A 23420-nucleotide genomic window follows, 5' to 3' on the forward strand; every position below is an offset into this window, starting at 1 on the left:
GAGGCCTTTGTCCAACAGTAGACGTCCAATGACTGATGGTAAGTGATGATGAAATCTAAGATGGAAGCGTGCTAATTTGATAGGGATGAAAATCTACTCCGTATAATTTCCGTAGTCTCACAAGAAAGGGAAATATATCGCTACGGCTAATGCGAGGTAAAGAGAGACAAACTCTGTGTTCTAAAGTTAGTCAATCTGTGATAGCCTTTACTTAAGTTATAATATTATTACAGGAAGCCGAACGAGTTTAGAAGATAGCGAGATAAAGGTCGTAACACACGTAACGGGATAAAACGCTGGCCGACACGGAAACTAGACCTTTTATTGCGATAATTATTGTAGACACTTATTTAGCGATAACAGAATTACTCGTATCTAATAAGAGGTTAGTCTCTCTCTGATTGAAATTTAGTATTCCCATTTAATGGATTTTGTGATAGTAATCGTGTCGTTTTCTTACCGTTATGAGTTTGCGGTGTGAAAAAGTTTCCTTTACCTTCTGCATCGTTTGCGAGTTTCTAAGTTGCATCAAGTCTAGTAACTAGACTGTAGAGGTGTATATTAACTACGTAAGTATATGGTCCACAAAAATGTTGTATAGGATAATTATCATCATCATCATCAACTTCATTATCACACAGATGGACGTCCAGAGCCAGACGTACCTAATAATATATCTTTGATAGGGGTTGTTAAATGCCACAGTTTTAATTGACTATTAGTCTTAATGCATTGTCATGACGATAAAATTTATGACTCACCTAGTACCTGACTCTTCCGATGTTGCCTTAAAAACAAAACTAATCCAATTGTTTAATTCTGTTGACCATATTTTTCTTTGGACATTGTTTAGTTTACCAGTTGTTGATGCTGTTGGAGAACTTGTTGGCGATTCTCTATTCAACAAAATATCATGCATCATCATCATCATTATTGTCGTCGGATTTAAAGCAAAAACCACTATTATCTGTCAGGTGTCACAATTTATGGAATGGCAGAGAATAAAGCAAAACACGTAACCTGTGATATAAACAGCACAAGACGTCATCCAGTGTGAGACTGAAGAAGCCCCTAGAGAATCGTACCGCCAATTTACTCTGCTTCTGCCTTCGGGCCCCATCAGGCGATGCTTCTGCACTCGCCAAAGCCCCCCGGTGACGGAGCTTAGATTCCATTAAGAAACCCACGGCAGTTACACAATCAGAGGAATAAAATTGAGAACTAAGCGCCCATTCCTCTCTTTAAGCTTCAACTGACAGATATCCAACTGACAGATAAACCTCATCATCATCCTCATTAATCAGCATCATCATAATCATCATTGGTCAAGATTGTAAACCTACTATTATCTTATTAATATTTCGTGCTATTGGAGTGGTGTTATTACCTATTAGAAATATTTTTTTATGCTTTAAATGTTTAGTTACTTACCTAAATGTATAAGTACTTACACTTTATAGGACCACGGGTTCTTGACATCGAAATTGTCTTCCAAAAGGTATGAAAATTGATGCAGCCTTGCGCGAATGTAGAAATGATGCACACTGCGGTTGAACAGTCCAAATTCTCTGGTAGCTGCGGTTTAAACTGCGCCATTTGTCGCTCAAAGTCGCCTAGAAAATGGCGACGTTACCACTAGGTAGATGCACCCCGCTGTATTTTACTCACTCAAGTTGAAGCAAAAGCAAATTATGCAGTGTAGCACCGTTTGAATTTACATTTAACGGTAGTGTACACTGTTGGGTCGAAACGTTTGTTCAAAGCTCACCCTTTGCTTCCCAAAGGATCATATTTTAATCAACTTAGGTAAGACATAACTCAGTAACTATCAAGTTAAGGCTTTTGGTGCTAATTCGTATTTAGGAAATTGATTTATTCTGGTACCTAAGTGAGTACCGACCTGTGGAACGAAAGACGTCTAGATGAAGTGAAAAATTACTCAAAATTACATAGTGCCTTCTTTCATAGTCAATTATTGCCAGTTAGTTAATAGTTTTCCAATAAAAGTTTACACCGATGCCGTGATAGCCCATTGGATATGACCTTTGCCTCCGATTCCGGAGGATGTGTATTCAAATCCGGTCCGGGGCAAGCACCTCCAACTTTTCAGTTGTGTGCATTTTAAGAAACTAAATATCACGTGTCACAAACGGGGAAGGAAAAACATTCGCGAGAAAACCTACATACCAGAGAATTTTCTTAATTCTCTGTGTTTTACGTGTTAAAACTAAAACACGTAGAGTGTTTTATTATTATTTCATTTCATTCGAGATTTCTCAATTTTATCTAAGTTTACTTTGTCAACAATCGTCATTTTTTTTTTCCTGAAAAATTAAGCTTTTTGCAATTACAATTTTATTCGCGGGAACGTCGAATGTTTCGTTGTTACTCGGAACGTAACTGTATCTTTTGACCAACGTCGGTCACGCAGTGTTACCACGATATGCGTACGCGCATTGCAAGCTAATTGAGCTTGTGTGTATCACGCCATGAGAAGCCTTTTTGCTTTCAGACGAAGCTAATGTGTTTCGTGGTGTTGCTTATTAATTTTTTGCCCCCCATAAATCTTATTACGTTGATTTGATTTATTCTTTATCACGTTCGAAACTTAATACGAATTTTAAGTAGGTATGTAAGTATTAATTTATTATTAAGTAAGCTATGTAATCAATTTTATTCACTTCTGTTTATTGTGCAATTGTTAGTAGCTAAATGATATTTAGCTATGTCCAATTTCGAGAAAGAGGTGAACCGTCGAATCCAACTCGGCTGGGCTGCATTCGGGAAACTTCGCGACATCTTTTCGTCCGAAATTCCTCAGTGCCTGAAGACAAAAGTCTTCTAACAGTGCGTGTTGCCAGTGATGACCTATGGTTCCGAGACTTGGTCGCTAACTATGGGCCTCATAAGAAGGCTCAGAGTCACACAGCGGGCGATGGAACGAGCTATGTTAGGAGTATCTCTGCGTGATCGAATCAGAAATGAGGAGATCCGCAGAAGAACCAAAGTCACCGACATAGCTCAACGAGTTGCGAAGCTGAAGTGGCAATGGGCGGGGCACATAGTGCGAAGAGCCGATGGACGTTGGGGTCCCAAAGTGCTGGAATGGCGACCCCGCACTAGTAAGCGCAGTGTTGGCCGACCCCCCACCAGGTGGACTGACGACATCAAGCGAGTCGCAGGGATTCGCTGGATGCAGTTGGCTCAGTATCGTGATGTTTGGAAGTCCCTACAAAAGGCCTATGTCCTGCAGTGGACGTCCATCGGCTGATATGATGATGATGATGATGATGAAATGATATTTTCTCTGTTATAAGACTCGTTTTTGAATCCAGATCTGAGACAATCACATCACATTAACATTATAAAGATATTATAAAGATTAAAAAAAAAAACGAAAGTTTGTGTGTAAGTGTAAAAGTCTGTAAGTGGTAAAGTCTGTGGTGGTAAGTATGTTTGTTCCTCTTTTACGTTGTGGCTACTGAAGCGATTTGGCTGAAATTTGGAATGGAAATAGATTTTACTCTGGATTAACACATAGTCTTTTTTTCATTCCGGAAAAATCCATGGTTTCCGCGAGATTTGTCAAAAACTGAATTCCACGCAGACGAAGTCTTAATTTGACCCGAACAGTCTTTACAAGGCATCTGAGCGGTCGTCAAATATAAGTCATCTCTCATCGTTTATAAGAAAAAATATTAATACTAAGTAATAAGTAGAGTTTGCCCGCTGCATCATAGGTCCAGTGGTTAGCCTACGTGACTTCGAATTACGAGGTCCCGTGTTTGAGTCTTAGGGCAGCTAATGAAATAATTAGCTCTTACTTCTTACTTGAAACTCTCAGTAGAAATTCTTAGCCCGAAGTTGAAAAGTAGTGGTATAGATATGACGATACCTACGTCAGTACCTCAAGAAAACATTTTGAACCTTCGATCTCGATCACTAGCTCCATCATTCAGTGAACGTTTCTCTAAGCTCACCAACACGCATTAAAGCACATGTTGGGTATCAGCTCCTCATTGCTGCTCCCAATAAATTTACCTGCCTCACATCATCATCATCATTAACAACCCATAGCTTTCAGCTCACTGTTGAGCACGAGTCTCCTCTCAGAATGAAAGGGGTTAGCCCTTAGTCCACCACGCTGGCCCAAAGCAAGTTAGCAGATTTCACACAAAGAATTGAGAAAATTCTCAGGTGTGCCGGTTTCTTTACAATGTTTATCCTTCACTGTTTGAGACACGTGATATTTAATATCTTAAAATGCACATAAATGAAAAGTTGGAGGTACATGCCTTGGACCAGATTCGAACCTACGCCCTCCAAATCGAAGGCAGAGGTCATATCCATGTAGCCATCATGTCTCTCTCTCAATGGGCTCACATTGGCCCGTTAAAATAGGCTGACAAAGTGTAGTTTCACACAAAATGCCCCACAATTACGTGAAGGGCACGTAAATCAAAGCCCAGCCACAATCTCGCGACACTCGATCGCTTGTTAAATTAAACATGAATCGCCATCGCCGAAAAGCGACCACGCCTCGACAAGCCGGCACCGCCCATCACGCCCATCTCTAATTATTATAACCGGTTGTTTGTAACCGTCGTAATTAGTCTGATCAACGCCACCTGTTGACTGTTGAATGAAGTTAAACGTTGAACTAAAACTATTTGTGTTTCGTCGACTTGGACGACGGCAGCTGTTGTCTTGAACTACTTCGTTGGTCCGGTGGTTAGGAAGTTTGACTACAGTTCTTAAGGTCCTAAGTTTGAATACTATGTTTTTTTTAATTCTTTACAATTTAACCCTTGTCTACAATCTCACAGTTCGTAACATAATAAACTTAGTAGTGTTAAGTGCTACATGGAAGATCAAGTGAACCATGTGAGCTAAAGACGTAATAGTTAGTAAAAGACTAAGATTAAGTTATTGGACATTATCTTAGTCTAATAATAATAATATAAGTTTAGGTTAAAGATAAATTACTAATAAGTCACATAAGTAGGAAAAAATTAGCTTGTTATCAGTAGGATGAAAATACACACTCCTTTCTGTGTCTATTCTACACGACATCGTACCGGAACGCTAAATATGTGACTGTAATATAATACAGCCATTCAAATAATCAGCAAAATCTTTAAATTAAGTAAAATTAAAAACAACAACATTCCAGAATTCATTAAGTTAAAAATGTATCTAAATTAAAGGGAATTACATACTCGCGTTTATTATCGGATACGGCAACATGATCTCAGATTTTATAAAGGTAAATAAAAGCGATGCTGGTAAAATAATTACCGGTCCGAAGATGGGTATCAGATATAATTTGATATCGATGCTCACAAGCTATGCGTTTGCGATAATGTTCGCTTCCGAGAACGTTTGATTGATTATGTTGGGCCCAGAACTGGTTGCGATTAATAGCGATAATTGTTTATTCATACAATCTTATATCTACACTTGCTAACTATCATATTTCATACGGAGATGTATCTATCACTATGTTTCCTCACACGGACAGTTTTAGAGAAGGCTTTCGTAATGTATGTAATAAAACGAGTTCCTCTTGTTGCAATAACCATACATCTTCTTCTTCTTCTGGGCTTCTTTTTTCTTTGTTTGTTTGTTTGTTTTGTTGTGTTTCTATTACTAGATAAAGTTTGTAAGTTTGTGAGGTTGTAGACGAGCGTGGTACTTAACTAATTTTGAAAATCCTTTTACAAAACGAAACATTGATAACAGTAAGAATTTAGAATATAAAAGGTTGCAAACAAACAGCAGGAAATGAATTAAATAATGTTGTTAAGGTTGTTTTTTGCTAAACTACGGCGTTATAAAAAAGTGGGTTATGAATTTAACTTCACTACACTAGTATAAGTAATGCAGGTAAATGTTGGTAAGAGCTACGTTTCAAACCGAAACATACCCATTTCCCTATTTTGTACTGTTATTCTAAAAAAAATTCTAACTGTAATATATTGTAATGTAATTTAAATTTTCGAATGCTAAGGAACAAAAAATCACCTGCTGCTAATATACGGATTAGTGTATTCCTTGACGGTTACACGGCACAGGGACGTATTCGCAAAAATCAAAACAAGGCTCCGTTAATTTAAAAAAAATCAAAGTTTCCTTCAAGAAATTAAGTCAAAAAAAACATATAATTTAATTTTCATACGCTTCAGAAATAAAAATATATATTACTAGCCCACGCCCCGTGATTTCCGTTCCTTTGAATACGCAGATAAATAGCTTAAGACACTCACAAATAACTTGGCTATCGTCGATTCTCTTTCTAAGATCGCAAACGTTTAAATTATATGGGAATGACATTTGCTATCGACAGGTCACATGATCAAGATCTGTCATCCCCACACATTTTTCTAGTTTTCGAAGCGTTTGCCATCGCAGAAAGAGAATCGTGCCACTTAGCTAAAAAGGCAGTATAGATCCAAAGATTACCGCTACGCTACGATATCACAAAATTTACCTCTATATTAGTATATTATTTATATTGTATATTCATCGTGATTTCTGTTATTTATTTTTTATTAATGTAAACAATATTGTACTCGCTAGCAGAAAGCGCCTAATTACTTTCACGAAGTTTAATCTCGCTATCAAGTGGATCCCCGAGGGAGCTGCGCCGGCGCAGTAATAGCGGGCTGTCAGCGTGTGGGCGATCGCTAAACATCACCTTGTAAATACTGGTAAATATTTGTCTTCAAGTAATTACTGTAATTGTTCAATCCGGCCCTGTGCGAGACGTTGATACGCGGGCTGCTTGAAAGGTTTATTGAATGCGCTTCGAGTATACGCTGCATTTATTTTCAATTTGTTTTTAAATACCAGCTTAGATACATTAAGCGAGGTATATTATATTAAAAAAATAATATTGCCTGCTCTCAGGAGAACCTGCCTTCCAAAGTGGATGTAGTCTCTACAAATAAAACTTGACTTTTCAAAACTACAATTACTTGAAATAAAGGAATTTTGATTTCAGTTTTCAGATTTTTCCCTATATCTACTTGTAGACTGTATTTTTTTCCATTCACAGTTACAGGTAAAAGAGAGTACCCTAAAAATTTTGATCTTTGTGTATCGAAACATACGCTATATAATATAGTTTTCTGTGTTAAAAACGGCTGTATTTTTTTTTACGTTACTAAAAAATGTTTATTTTGTCACAGCTTTGAGAGACTGTAGATCTGACCGGCATACCTAAATGTTAATTTTATCTTGAAACTTCTTTGCGTTCTCGAGATAAGTCTTGACGACAGACGGACAGTCGAATAACAAATTGATCCTCTAAGAATTCCGCTTTTTCATAAAAATAGGCAAATTTCTAATGGTAGATATCTAACTGTTATTTAAAACTTGTACATGATGTATCTACTATATCAAACGTAAAGCGGAAGATATTTTATGTTTCGTTAAACGTTTAAGAAAAAGGGGAACTTTTAATTAAAATAAATAAAAGAAAGATGAAATGTAAACATGCCGGGAGCGCTTCTCTAATAACTCCCTCACTTACTTCTCAGTTGAATCTTTGCTTGCGTTCAAGGCACTTGTCACTAGAAAATATTTCATCTAGACAGACGCTATTTCTTGGAGTAATTGCGTAAAATGAATTTCCGTCGTTCAATCCGAGTTATATCTAAGATGACGTTAAATTAAGTATCGGGTACGTTAAAGCTTTCAAATAACATTATCGAATAAGTAGGTAACACAATTTTACACTCATTAACTATGTAACTATTTTTTGATAAGTACAGATTTTTAGCCGAAGGGTTGTCTGTTAATAAATGTAATATTAGCATCTACAAGTTAAGAGTAAAAAAATTCTAGTCAAGCGCACCTCAATGTAGATCGCAGCACAGTTTTCCATCAGGTATCTTAATTGTAGTCAAATCTATTTATAATTCTATTGGTAGGTAATTATAATGCTAATCTCCTTGTATAATATAAAATATATTTATAATAGTAATAATATAATAAATGAATACGCTGTTCGTTAAGTCTCGCCACAGAATACAAGGTGGTTTAATAGAAACCGGAATCCGATTTGAATTTCTTTTGTGATTTAGGAACTTACAAAATCTAAAAGAAAAATAAAAAACAAATTTATTTTCCTATGGGAACACGTGGGTGGGTGACCTCTGCCTCCAATTCCGGAGGGTGTGGGTTCGAATCTGGTCCGGGGCATGCACCTCCAACTTTTCAGTTGTGTGCATTCTAAGAAATTAAATGTCACGTGTCTCAAACGGTGAAGGAAAAACATCGTGTTAAAACCTGCTTACCAGAGAATTTTCTTAATTTTCTGCGTGTGTGAAGTCTGCCAATCCGCATTGAACTGGAGGAGACTCGATTTCAGCTGTGAGCTGAATATGGTTTGATAATCATTCAGCTGAATATGGGTTGATAATCATTCAGCTGAATATGGGTTGATGTGAACTTTTTATGATCAACCATAAAATAATTTTAACTCAACTTAAATTAACCTCATGTGGACAGTACCTACCAGTTTGCCTACAGCATTATAAATAGACACATTTCGTAATCGGTACGTATAGCAGTTTAGATTATTTCCCAGGCAATCTTACGTTAACAAGTAAGGCCGTACTATACTGCCTTGCACTAGCAATTAAGATAAAATTGACATAAAATATATCGATTGCGTTTTATATCCCACTCTAATCTCGAACGGGGCTCGTAATCCAGTAATCCTTGGCTCCCTGAGTGGGTAACGATTATCTTGTGGCGAATCAGATTTGTTTTATAATATTTCCACTACAGTCTCAGACCAATTATAGAAGGACCTGTATCGCACTCATAGTCACGAACAAAATAGTCTGTCATTTTCTGAGGAAAACGAGCTTAGATTTGGTATATATCTCATACTAAACTAGAAGTTTTTGCCCGTTTTTTACACCATTCAATTACACAGAAAGGTATTTTTACGGAGCTCTTTAACCGACGAACACGGATTACGACTATTTAACATCGATACTATAGAGACAGATTTTATAATCGCATTAGATCGTTGATCATATACTTTGACAGAAAAGTAATGTCAAGCGAGGCAGGTCCTATACAATAATTGGTCTGAGACTACAGTAGGAGGCAACTATCTGACACTAAGCCCTTTGGAGTTGCCGTGGTTAGGGTTTTCTTTGCGAATTTAATGTCCTTTTAATGTTTTTGTTCATTTGAATGAAGTTAAGTATTCAATATTTCTTTATAAACGCGGCATTGCGACGTGACAATAATAATTTATATAAATATCTAACTCATCAGGCATTCTACAGTGTAAATGAATATTTAAGTTGATATTATTGTTATTTTGATACGTATTTAATTTTTTTCTTTTATATAGGTAAAAATAAAATATTGTACATACATCCAGGATCCATACATCCTGAGTTTTACGACATTTTTTGAAGACATAATTATGATTGTTTTGTTTGTTTGTTCGTTTCGTTTTGTTTTCATGTTTGATAAGCTTGTTGGTAAGAGTAACTAATACAGCTTCAAATATTAAGTGCATCGCCGCTTTGGCACATCGGCGAACTTTTTGAGCAAACAGAAAATCAAATCCATAATTTTACATTATATTAACATCATAATATACTTTTATATGGGTTACTTCTCGGTTTTCGAGTCGACGTTGTATTGGCCAGAGGGTATTCCCCTTTTTAAAGCTTTTATAAAACGAGGAAGGTATGGTCATCACAGGCTATATATTAGGGTATATAATATTAGGGTTACTTTATCTAAGAAACTGTCAGAACGACCGTGGAGCAGGTATTATACTCCACCAGACGTTAAGCCGGCGATCCCGCTATCACCAGATAATATAATCGCGATCTTAATGATGTCATACACAACGCGACCAATACACGATCAGTTTTATCGGATGTCCTGCCGTTAGCGCTGCAGGCACGTGAACTTATTGGATGGTGAGTGGCTAGCATAAGCAGCATCGTGGTTCTTAGTTGCATATTACCTCTGCTGTATGAATGATTTTGCCTGGCCCTGGTAATCGACCGTTATAATTGACCAATGATGATGACGATGATTTTGGCTGGGAGGCTTCGGCCGTGGCTAGTTACCACCCTACCGACAAAAGCGTACCGCCAAGCGATTTAGCGTTCCGGTACGATGTCGTGTAGAAACCAAAAGGGGTGTGGATTTTCATCCTCCTCCAAACAAGTTTGCCCGCTTCCATCTTAGATTGCATCATCGCTTACCATCAGGTGAGTCACTTGTAAAAGAATAAAAAAAATAAAAACATTACTATAATTTTCTATACTTACGCAATGAATGAACTTACATGCCAAAGAACTTGCAAGTAAATGCCGGAAGAATTACCAAATTTAAGACTCCATCGGACGCAAAGAACATAAGGAATAAGAAATGTGCTCAAGTTCTGTAATAAATCTTAAAAGAATGCTTTGGCCGTTCCCAAAAGGATACTCGTGGAGCGGCTCACCTTCTATTTTCCTCGTTATTTATGGGCCTATGCTTTATACTGTGACCGCGGGCCAAGAATAAAATGGGTAACTAAAATAAATTGCTTCATCGTACAATAATCATACATTTTTGTAAACTAAATCACATTTTGTCGTGAATACTACGATATGTTTCGTTTCTGTGATAAAAATATGCTTTGTAATTTTTTTTAAAGGCTGATAAGATAGGCCATCATTATGATCCTATTATAAGGCCCACAAGGCCAGGCCTTCCTTCTTTTAGAGATATGGAGCTTAAACTTACCACGCTGCTCCATCACGGGTTTACGGGCGCACATGAGGTACGTTATACTTACATAACAAATAGTGTAATTTTGAATTTCTTTACACAGTAATAATTGCCTAAAAGAGCATATTATGGCCCATCTCAAGTGGAAAACAATCTGACTTTAAAGTGCATACATGTCTTACAATGCGCATAAAAACTATAGGTCTTAGTGACATAGGTACATATATTTAGTTTAATCGGAAAATATATTAGGTGATCTTCTAACCGGAATACATCAATGTTTACTGCTACACAGATTATATAAGTAGTGCTTCCCTAAGCGAATTACTTTGTCACTCTACTACGTGGAATTAGATATGTAATCTATGGTCATATTATTCTACAAAAGCACTGATACAAATTTTTTGAGTTGTTTGTGTTTTGAGGTAATGGGAAAAACTGCTAATGTGCGCATTCTTTTAAATTAATTATATTGATTGAAAGCTATTTCATGTAAAAAACTACATATACTTTTCGTTAATGAAAACTTATGAGGAAACTAGAAGTCCGACATAATGAGTATTATCTAAAGTGCCTCAAAGAAATATAACATTCGGATCCGATGCTAACGACGTGAAAACAAAAAGCCCCATATCTAATCTCGACACTTGATTTATGATGAAACGAACACGAATACAGTCTATTATAGTTCCAATTCTGCTTCTACCTTCCATTTACAAGTGATTTACATAGGACCTCCTTCACATTTGCATGTCGGAATGACCTTTTTATAATTGTCACGTACCTGGTAGCTTTTAACACGATTACGTAAATGAAATTCTCTAGTTAATGAGCTCGTCAATGAATTAAAAAGATCTACTGTTTTTGTTTAGTTATCTCTTTTGATGGTGCCGATGCTTATCTTAATCCTTTTAATCTTTAGTTACAGTTAAATTTCTATTTTTAAATTTTTTCCAACTGAGTTTGTCACAATGAATATTATGAAGGGGTCTGAGAGACCCGTGACGCGCAAATCTTTTTGTTTGATCGCGTTTGTTGACAACAAATTCGTCGACGTTAATCCCTAGACAATGGGTACCGTTTTATCTGAGAGTCAGTCAAATCACGAGCCGTCCAATGAGGCTTTTGAATCGCATTCAATCTGTGGGTTCATATTTATTTAAGGGCTTTCTTGGAATTATTTCTTTCATTGAACTCGTTCATGCAGCAAATCCATACAAATTGGTTTCTTTTGTTCTAATATTTATTTGTAATGGAATAATTAAATGTAAACATTTTACCATTGTTATGAAACAACTGCTTGTTAATTCTATATACTTTTAAAGCTGATATCAATATCCCCAAAACCCACAAATAAATATTGCTTTTATGATATAGATCTTTTGCAATGTATATGTGGTTGTAAATAAAACTCATTATAATTTGGCAGACATATTTATTCATACTTGTTAAAGTTTAGCTGCATCAATATAGCAAGTAATATTTATTTACAAATTCGAGTGAAGGTACGAAATTAATCACAAAAAATAAATAAATTTAACTAAGCACTTAACATTATATACTATTTTCAAATTTGGTCATCAAAAACCAAAAAAATATTTGTTAAGAGCACAAAGTCTTTTTGGCCTTTTTATGTTATGCCCTACGGGAAACTAAAGTTTTTTTTTTCAAGTTTAAAGCTAAACATCAACTTCCAAACAAATTTGACTACACCATGATTTAACAGTATAATTATTACAAGGTAGTACAATTTAATGTTCGCTTGACTAACACCTAATTCCAAAACAGAAACCATGTAGATTTTGAATAAAAATACTGTCAATTTTATCCACTTCATAACATTTAGAAATATGTATATGTTTACGATCAAGAAAAATATAACTTCTCTGTCAGTTTTTTTTACAATAAATGGTTTAAATATTTACAAATACATACACGTACTTTTTATTGCTGAAGAAAACGTTAGTTCCTAGAATAAGTAAGGTTCGCCGTTAGATTAAAATATAATGTACCTATTAGCTACTAAACAATGATAATGAGACCAATAATAGAATCACGTGGAGAGAAATAGACAAAATTCAATGGCTATGCAACCTTAAATAAGTAACGTTGTCCCTTTCATTGCGTTAGTATGAAAGACTTAGAATTGGGACTCTGCCGCCATTGGATGACAATTTTGTCTATTCTCTTCACTTGGTCACAAGTTAGCGTTAAAGGACTAGCTGTAAAAATATTTTTATTAATTTTCAAGTCTACAGAACCATGTCACAACTGTAGGAAAGAAAGAAAAGTGGCAACTTGTCTTGATTGGTTTCTATGAAACACTTCTATATTATTCTTGTGAAAAAAACTAAGTTACGGGGAATTTTACTTGAAAGGGATAGTATATCTTATCGTAAATTGATAGAAATCGTTTCTTAAGACACATAATATATAATATAATATTTACAGTACATTTAAAACAATCTATATTTAGAAAATTATGGTTTACCATGTCGACATAATATTTACAATGCTAAGTTATCTGGTGTTGATCTTACTGTGAGTCATAAATACACTTATAAGTACATTTTTTCAATTTACAATTTGCCTAAATCTACATACCAAAAATCATAATATAGGTAATTTATTTCTGCTAATATACCATGACTTCGAGAGTTCATTAGATATAACATAAATCACGAAATATAATAATTGCTCTTAAAGACACCTAACGCCAAGCTCCCCAATCACTGGCTCAACTTAGATAACTGTATCACATTCTTAAATCCATTTGTTCACTACACTTCTCTGTAAGCGATCGCATATGCGAAAATTTCGTCCAACATTTTTAGGAACTGAAAACGCGGTCTTCAAACGACAGCATGTCAAAACTATGACGTCACACAACGACATCCCGCGAAGCTGTCCCATTGCTGGGTGTTCCTGGAGCGAGTACAGGTTGAAAACAGTGTGGTGCAGGAACGAAGTCTTCAACTAACTTCCGTTTTAATACAGAGGAAGATCCAACGTAGACGTTGGTCCCTGGAAAGGTACCTCGTCGTCTCCGCCTCCACACGATGGCAGCAAGAACTGCTAATCCAAATGCAATCATAGCTGACAGGCAACCTAATACTAGTTCTGAATCTGGAGCACGCTCAGACACTCTCTCGCCTCTCATTGAACTAACCAAAACGGACATAAGCCGATCTCCTTCACTCACTTCCACATCCTGAACGCTTTCAGTTGATACACGTTGAGCGCGGCTCGTGTCTATGGTCATAGTTTCAGACTTCTCATTATCTACTCCTGGAGTTCTTGAAACTAATTCCACTTGGATATGATATATCGTGTCTGGCCATAGAGACAGTGTTACTCTAGTAGAGTCGGTAAACAGATTTCCCTTGAGACCACCACCATCAACCTCCCACGTAACGAGATACACGCCGCGTGTTATTCTTGGTTCCCAAGCAATTTCTCCTATGACTAAAACTTTCTGATGGATGAGTGATATTTCTTTCAGTATCCATCTGTGTTCGTCGTGATTGGAAGTGTTCGTATCATGTGCGACCCACGTTTCGTCTGGACTGTAGATCGTGACAAGTCCTTGTGGGTCGACGACTAGCACTCTGAGAAGAGCGCCTTCATTGTTGGAAGGTACTCTGGTAGCTAACGCTTGTGTTTGTATGATCTGTCGCCAAGGGCCGTCGGCTGCTCGCCTCATCACGACGTAGACTAGAGGCGCGGGGCGAGACGCCGGCGGTGGCCAGCGAGCGAGAGCCCCACTGACCCTCATAACTCCTTCGCCTTTTGTGTGAATAACCGGTTGGGTCTGAGATGCTCGTGCCGCTTCCGTGTGAAACTCACAAGCCACTTTGCAGCCAGGGAACTGTAACAAACAAAATCAATTTGAAATCAATATAATAAAATCATCTCTATCACGTTTAGTAAAAAATGTTTGATGGAAAACTCACACAAATGTCCTTTTCATCGCACACTGCACCCCATATTTGGTAATTAGACTGGAGAAGTTCACAGTTTTCCCAACACTGCAACAAAAAAACCTTCGTTAATGTCAAATGTTGATTATGGCTATCTAAAAGAGTTACTTATTATCGAATAAAGCAGACCAACATAGTATAATTATATTACTGTACTCGCGAAAAGCCTTGTCATTATTTAAGTTGCCGACACCGATATAGTAGTTCTTAGAGATGCGATCTAATATACCAGGAATCATACAGAAAATTATAATTGGAATCTAGACTTATTATTCTTACGACAATAAAGATACTCAAAACCGCCACATAACAATGATCAAACAAATCTCCACTTGTGACGTTTGTGGACAAATTTGTTTAGCGACCAACTCAAACGCAGCATTTGTCATCCGAAACACTCATTAGTTGGAGTTGACGTTAACTTGACTCCCACTCGGCTCGGTAAGCTTTAATAATTATGAGCCCGTGGTTATTAATTACCGTTATTGACAAAATGTCCTGTCGTCTGGAATCCGCGGCACCTTTCAAGTGGTAAGTTTATTGATTTTGAGCTGTAATTTCATTAGTACTTTATGGTTTCACGGTTCAGTGCTAGACAGTTAGACGATTACATGACATGTCATTGTTACATAGTAACTAGCTAGTGTTTATAATTTACAGTTAGGTGACTTTACCATACAATTGTAAATCTTTGTCTAATTCTGACATACTTCTATTAATATATGGGCAAACTAAATAGCTTCTACAACAGATAAAGTTGTGTTCTTACTTCAATATTGAACTAAATTAGATATTTTGGAATAGATACTTTATTATTCTATTATTGTAATTACATTCTTAACCGACTTCAACAAAGGAGGAGGTTCTCAATTCGACGCGTATGTTTGTTTTAATGTTTTATACCTTATAACTTCGTCATTTATTAACCAATTATGCAAATTCTTTTTTGTTTGGAAGAGTATATAGTTTTAGACTGGTCCTGAAAAACGGTTTAGTAATTTTGTGTTAAAATCAAAATAACTGAAATACGTCTTTGAAGTCGGTTCTATTTCTATGTTAAAAAGATTATGATGCGCACGAATTAAAAATATCGGTTAATTCACATGCCAGCAGTAACCAAAATTGTATTGAACCGTATCTATTATGTTGTTTTACATAAATAATAATGTTTAATTATTATCATTTAATAATAATTGTAGAAAATCACTTGATAAGTCTCGGAAGAGCGGTTTTCTTTTTGTAGTTCCCTTGATTTATAACCAAATTAATCAATCCGATAAATTCTTAATTTCTAAACAGTAAAGTAACAAAAAAGTACGGCATCCTCACCATAAAACAGTCGGGGCCCTGCAAACACGATGACTCCCCGCCAGGCCGAGGTGCCGCGAACTGTGAACAAAAAAAGTCGATAAGCAAACTTTAATTTATACACACTTATAAGATATGGCTATCCGATCATGCCGATGTATATGCCAATGACGATACATGTCGGTTATAACCTTAACAAACCCTTTTTTATACGTTTTATACGTTTGTACCTAATTTCTTTTATAATTTTTCACACAACTTGAATGTGCCTATAAAATGTATCAATTTGTATCTTTATCAACTGCGAGTCTTTACTAACATTAAAATTATTACTGACATCAAAATTACCTAAAATGTTCGCATAAAAACAACATTCATGTTGTAGATGTGATAGAAACCAGAAATAACAGATTTTGTTCACCACTAGATGTACTTCGTAATGCTGGGATTTTCTTATTATTTCGTTTTCTCGTCGTAATATAAGAAACCATGACACCAGTCACTTAACTGCGTGATAACCCTTAGTAAAACACTGATACATTCAATCTTTGATCGTCTCTAAAAATTGGGTAACATAAAGTTAAATGTATAAGTAACTTCTCAAATCAGTAAGAGGAAATTTTTCTACATACATAGTGAGGATATATCATTTATTGAATATACGGCAGCTATGATTATTATCTAGCTACGTAACTGTGGATGTTCAGCTTTAGTTAAGATTCTTATAACAAAGACGCTAACAGCCAAATGATACACAAAACAGATGGACTGCATGCGTCTCACGAATAGAGCTTGTTTGTTATACAATCGCTTAAGCATCTGTCACTCATGAATCTCATGAATATAGGCAGGAGGCATAATGTTCAAATAATGATAATGATTTTACGTTACAGGCTGTTATGTTGACTAGTTTAGAATTTGAGCATTTCACTAGTACACTCATTATTGTTTGAGAATTAACACTATTAAATATTTAGAAACACTTGGTTCAAAATTGTGAAGAAGAAAATATAAAACCGATACATTCCTAAAATTTAAGAAAGGTACCGGTGCCTATTTCCAGTAAGCTTACATAAAAAGAAGTAACCATTTGAAAGAAGAAGTCTGTAGCGATTTAAATACGGAATTAATACGCGTTCACTATTCTGTGGATTTAAACAAACATAATATACTAAGATGTGTCCTAGGCACTCATGCGTTACAGCAACACAACATAATGAAGGAGCATCATTTCCAAATGTAAACAAACAGACAGACTGCAATAAACTGAAGTTACACACAGTAGTAGACTAGGATATAATTTCGCAACTAGGAGTGGTTCTAACCACAAAGCGCTACTAAAGTTAGCCTTTAGCTCCATTCTGTGGTTTTATCCCGCTCAGGAGGATGAAAATTCATTCTTACATAAAACGGCCTATTCTTAAGGTCTTCGGCCGTCTTCATGAGAGAACCGGATCATTAAATGCGCAGTAAGGCATAAAAGATCCTTCCAAGGGTCCACATTTTTTCTCTGAAATATGAATTCCAACGAGAGTAGATTTTTGACATCCGTTTTCGACACAAATTTTCACGGTTTTTTATAGGCCTAATAAATATTATACGAGTATGTACTGTTATGGTAACCTATAGCGTAATTATCTATACAAACTTTCGCGTTTATCATATTATATATAGTAGAATAGGATGTTGGTTTGGATGTTCGTTACTCTTTAACGCCGCAACTACTTACCGATTTGGCTGAAGTTTGGAATTGAAATAGATTTTACTATGGATTACCAAATAGGCTACTTTTCTTCCCAGAAAAATCTATGGTTCCCGAGGGATTTGTGTAAAACTAAATTTCGCGGGCGTCTGCTAATTATTGTACGATCTAATTATAAAATAACTGTGGTGCGGAACAATATAAATTAGCACTTTAACAAACAAATTATTATAATAAATCGTGTTCAAATAAAACAAAATGAATGCACAAAAAATCACAACCACAAAAGAGGCTACAAAACCTTTTTTGCCTGTAATTCGACATGCAACGGACCGGTTTTTTGTAATGATATATGCCCGATACGAAGACCTTTTTTGGAATCGTAATGAACATTCGAATTCTTAATTAGCGCATCGCACTGTAATAATCGATGTAAATGTAAAAATGGACTTTTAATTATTTCCCAGAAGCCAACGCATTATGCTTATCTAAGTCAGGAGAGGGTTTTATGTGAACAGAATGAAAAACAAAACGTCCGGAGTGCTCGGTTTAATGTATTTGATAAAGTGACGGCGTCTACTGTTGATTGTGGGAGCATTTTAATTGCATGATATGGCAAAAGGGACAGCTCTCTGAGTCGGATGCATACAGTGGCACGAACATGTCAAATCCTTCGTGACTCGATGAAGGGTTGTCAGAAGTTAAGGTCACGATGATTGACGAGATTTTTTGAAGATTAAAAAATTAAAATTGAATTTACTTTTTTATTCGTGTTGCTCTTTTGTTGCGATGTTGATGAACTGTAAAAGCAAATGCGAAGTGGTTTTTGCAATTATGTTTTAAATTATGTGTGTCTTTTTTTATTTGTTTCTGTATTTACTGTTTATTTTTCAATATCACGCACCGGTTGATATTCACTTGTATTGCAAAATGTGTAATTTAAAGACATTACTTACTTCTTGGTAATGAAAAAAGGTGCATAATATAATGAGAAGAGAATTAATGTTTATTTTGTCTGATCTTAAAGTACCTAACTATGTAAGCTTTACATAGTCTTTAGTCGCTTTAATCTCTCAGATAAGTGTTTGTACACTTATGCATATTATTTTGCAATATACTAAGTAATATCTGTTAATGGACTCCGTATCTGTGGCGATAGCGAAACGTCTCATTACTTTTAGTGCTCGGATATTAAAATGCAATAAAATAAGTTATTTATTAATAAGATAACGTTAAAGCTTTGACTTTTCAATGTTTAAAAATAACATTCGCCTACAACTTCTATCTTTGTGTGTCGTATCCCTCATATTGTAGGTAGCTTGAAAAAAACAAAACCGTATATTTATTACAGTGCCTGTCCACGTACGTAGGGTAATAAATTCTATATCCTTCCCTTTCGCTCTAGGTCACCATAATTGCGGCTAATGATGCCAATCTGACAGTGGCCATCAAACAACTCCGACTTCCATTATTAGATGTAATCATCGTAATTTTTCACACAATTTATTTTTTTGGATCACGATACAACGCAGAAGTGTTATTTCACGTCAACTAATGGCAACAAAAAATGTACTCGAGAGTGCTCCGCGTCGTGCTCGATACAGAGAATCTTACTTTATTTACCCAATGAGTCATAAATCATATCACACTGTCTAAATTGCTATTGAGAAACAGCATATACACGCTAATGTACTTGTAGTTAATCAAATAAAAACGATCTCAAATGGAATTATCTAACTGGTTCAAAAGTCAACACAGTTTGAAGAAATGCAAACCAATCTGGCCGCTCCTCAAATAATAATCCAAGAACTTTTAGCCAATTCAATTATTTCGAGCATTGTATCGCCCGACTTTCCCGAGGAGTTTGAAATATGAAAGTTAAACAAAACACAACGGGCGAATACACTTCGGCGAATGCAAAGGAAGTGAGTGAATAATGAATGGTGATTGAAATCAGGTCGACGAGTGGTTCGTATTTGTGTTAGATGCCGCCACAGATTACTCTTTTGTAAATCAAACAACGCTTATTGAATATTATTTAATTAATCTCTCGTATTTGACTTCGGACGCCGTATAGAAAGCGGAAGAAAAATGGATTGTCGAGAGCGAAAGCCAGTTGTCGGCTTTTGAATTATATAATCACCTAAAATATTTGTTACTGACAACGGGGCTTATAACGGTCCCGTCAAAGTTATTGCTCCGAGTCATCTATTAGTGTCAAAAAAGGACTACGCTTTAAACGATAGGATATCATAAGCCAACACTTAAAAGTTTTTGAAGGCCATTAAGCATAAACGTTTATAAGCGGGGCCTGGGGCTCCGTTTGGGCAGGAACTAATCGATCGACTGGCACACACGGCCGCTCACAATCAATCCATCAGCGATTATGTAACCATAACTACCGATGATCTCCATTTATCATCTTGTTTCACGTAACCGGACGGTACTGAGGTCACACAAAAGGTCTACAAAGTTTTCAAAACGAAGATACCTTTTATTAGAGATACAATTTGTAATAATGCATTGGAATGGTACACAAACGTTTCTTATTTTACTCTATTTAAAATACGGCATGGCAATCGTCCAATGTCGCAAGGTTATCTAACAAAATAAAAGAGAGGCAATATCTTTATCTGAGCCGAAGTAAAATCTCGGAGTTCCATCACATGAACGATATCAAATGTAGCGATCTAACGGAGTTTAATAAACAATAGTAAGTACGACAGTTACAGGAACGGAGATGGCAGTGGAGACCTTAAACACCTAGCGATATTCTTTAGAGAAGAGAGCAAAACATCATGAATTACGATTACACATAAAGATAAAATACAATCTAAGTTAGTGCGTCAAATGGCGAGAAAAAATTGTAATTTTCTCAGGAGAAAAACGACCGCGGCGTAGTAACAAAAAATGAAATAATGCGAAGGCAAAGTTTAATGCAGTAAAAGATAGTTAGCTCAAACAAGAGTTTGTGTACTGTAGAATTATGTTAGCAAATTGTTGTTTGAACTAAATATATTGAAGATACTTTCCAATTTTAACTGTGAAAGTAATGATAATTAACTTTTTACGATAATACTTAAAACGTATATTGTTTTTAACTCTGTACTTTGCAGTGATGTCTATCTTTTTTATTGTCGTGGAAATTATTTCAAAACTAAGAATTTTCTTCATATTTTAGAAGTTAAACTATCGTGAGTGTTATTCATATTAATTAATTATGAAACACGGCTAAAACTCACGTGATATTAGGTCGGAGTATGCCCGACTAGCGCGCAATGCGAGCAGCGGCGCGTCGCGCAGCCGCTTCGCAGTTTGGATCGTGACGCGATGCAAGAACCAGCTCATGACTAAGGTCCCCGTATGGGTTCGAAACTAGTCGGGCATACTCCGACCTAATATCATGTAAGTTTTAGCCGTGTTTCATAATCAATTAATTTTCTTCATAATTTAATTTTCTGAAAACTTAAAATTGTATGTTGATATTAATATGCGCCAAATCAAAATCTGTATCAACTTTTATAGAACTTAGTTGTATTTGCGTGTCGAATAGAGAATGTTGTTTATAAGTAGAACAATTTTAGTCTTTTACTCGCAATGTGCTCGTTACATAGTACCTTTGTTTGATTACAATAGCTTTAAATGATGCTAGACCCGAGGGTATTCAAAATGATAATTTCATAATCTAAATGCAAATGAAATTACGAATGTATTAGGGTGCTATTTTCCTTTAACATAACATTTAATAGTATTCTCAGGTATTGTAATCTAAAAATAATATTATGCAATGAGAAATTAATTTTAAATTCGGACTAAATTGAGATCTTCATCTTAATCTCAGAGGATTCTAATAGAGTATGTTATGTGTCGCTATTAGGTTGAAGTTTTCGCTAAGCACAGAGGAGACATGAGAAAACACTGAAATGCACCAAAGAAATTAAAAACTTACTAATTTCTGATATTTTTCAGTAAAGCTTGCCTTGTCTACTTCTGACTCCATTCCGCTTAAGTGGAGTCGCAGTTTCAAGAGGCATATCTTATTTAAATTGGTATACGTATTACGTACACTATACTAAATAATCCCTTAAGGATGGATCAGTAACTAAGTAGTATTAGGCAATCTCATCAACATAAGGGATGATAATGTAAGGCCAGGATAGGCACTTATCGTGTTCTCGGAACTCAAAATTAATTCAGTATTACTAGTAAGCCGGCTTGGCCCGCAAAATTTAGCTCATACTTGCTTGATATAAAGTATCACTTTTATCATGATAATAAGCTAACTAATCTAAGATTTTGTAGAAAAAAAACTTTTACTACTATCAACTAGAGGAAGCTGCTTTTTTACAAATATAATAGCTGATGCGTGCAAATTTATCCGCGTAGATAACAATGTTAAGCTATATGCATACTAAATCTTCCTTTTGTTCTTAATACATATAATATTAACTCTATCTACTTTATGATGAAAACTTTATTAAAATTCGTTGCGTAGTTTGAATTATCAAGTTTATACAGGTACTAGTGGACACCCACGACTCCATTCGCGTGAATTTCTGTTTATTACAAATCCCACGGGAACCGTGAGTTTTTCCGAGATGAAAAGTATGTGTTAAGCCTATGTGTTAATCCAGAGTAAAATCTGTTTCTATTCCAAATTTTACACACACACAAACTTTCGCCTTTATAATAGTGTGAATATTTTATAACATGATAATTGCAACTTAATCACGCTTTTACTGTAAATATTTCATTAAAATATGGAACTAAAATAGACACATAATTAAGATACCTACATTTTAAGTATATATTTCTATCTGTGAATGGTTTTACAATTGTCATAAATAGTTTAAGCTTAGTTGAGACCATGTATATGGTACCATACCTTAACTTTTTTCTAAACTTCATTTCACTGACATAATTCGTCCGCTAGGAGAAAAATCAATCCTAAGTCGAAGAGGAAATTTCAAATATGTGCTATATCTTCTACACTTTAGTTGTTATTCTATTTGATCTGAAGGTAAACCTGATTACCGGACCGTTTTTACAAGTCGAAATTCAATTTCCAGCTTCCAACGTGTTCTTGCCTGGAACTAGGTTATCGGATATGAGAGACAGGAACGAACAGAACTAGCAGATATGTATATGGAAGGTGTATTGGGAACAACAAAAAAGGTAAAGATGATAAAACAGATAGAAACTCAAGGACTTTTGATTTGATTGTAGTAGTTATCAATTTGAAAAATTTTGTTCGTACTCATAAATATTCCGAACTAACGGACCAACCCAAGTGAATTTCGTCACAATTTAGATTAATCACATTGACTTTGTTGTAAAAAAAAACAATATTGTTTGTGGCCAAGTGTGTGTCTTTGAACGCCGTATCGACGTGATGGCGTGGAAGCTGGTCTCCTGCACCTAGGCGGATAAACGTCATCGGAAGGTTGCCTAGATAATAGAGGAAATATTCGGCCTTTTGTCACCAGGATCTATATACCCACAATCCACTAATTTATGCCCTGGGAAGAATCTCCCTGGGGGGAAATTTTTAAATATTTAAATATTTTTTCACTAAAACTTGTCAAATATATACCTACCCTTATTTGGTTTTTACCCTTTACCCTTTTTTGGTTAGTTTAATCGGTAAATTGAGAATGTTAGATAATTAT

At 35.7% G+C, this 23420-nt stretch overlaps 1 protein-coding gene across 1 annotated transcript in view; it reads right to left on the reverse strand.

Moving 5' to 3' along the window:
• Positions 1 to 12176: 12176 nt before the first annotated feature.
• LOC112054450 (uncharacterized) overlaps positions 12177 to 23420 on the reverse strand; it is a 71218-nt gene continuing 59974 nt past the window's right edge. The window contains exons 2-4 of the mRNA XM_052886102.1: positions 16071 to 16130; positions 14715 to 14789; positions 12177 to 14629 (exon numbers count right to left, since the gene is read on the reverse strand). Of these exons, the coding sequence (XP_052742062.1) occupies positions 13643 to 14629; positions 14715 to 14789; positions 16071 to 16130 (1122 nt within the window). The 3' untranslated portion in view covers positions 12177 to 13642. The remainder of the gene's footprint in view (positions 14630 to 14714; positions 14790 to 16070; positions 16131 to 23420) is intronic.

Source organism: Bicyclus anynana, chromosome 16 (assembly GCF_947172395.1).
Source record: "Bicyclus anynana chromosome 16, ilBicAnyn1.1, whole genome shotgun sequence".
Classification (NCBI taxonomy): domain Eukaryota; kingdom Metazoa; phylum Arthropoda; class Insecta; order Lepidoptera; family Nymphalidae; genus Bicyclus; species Bicyclus anynana.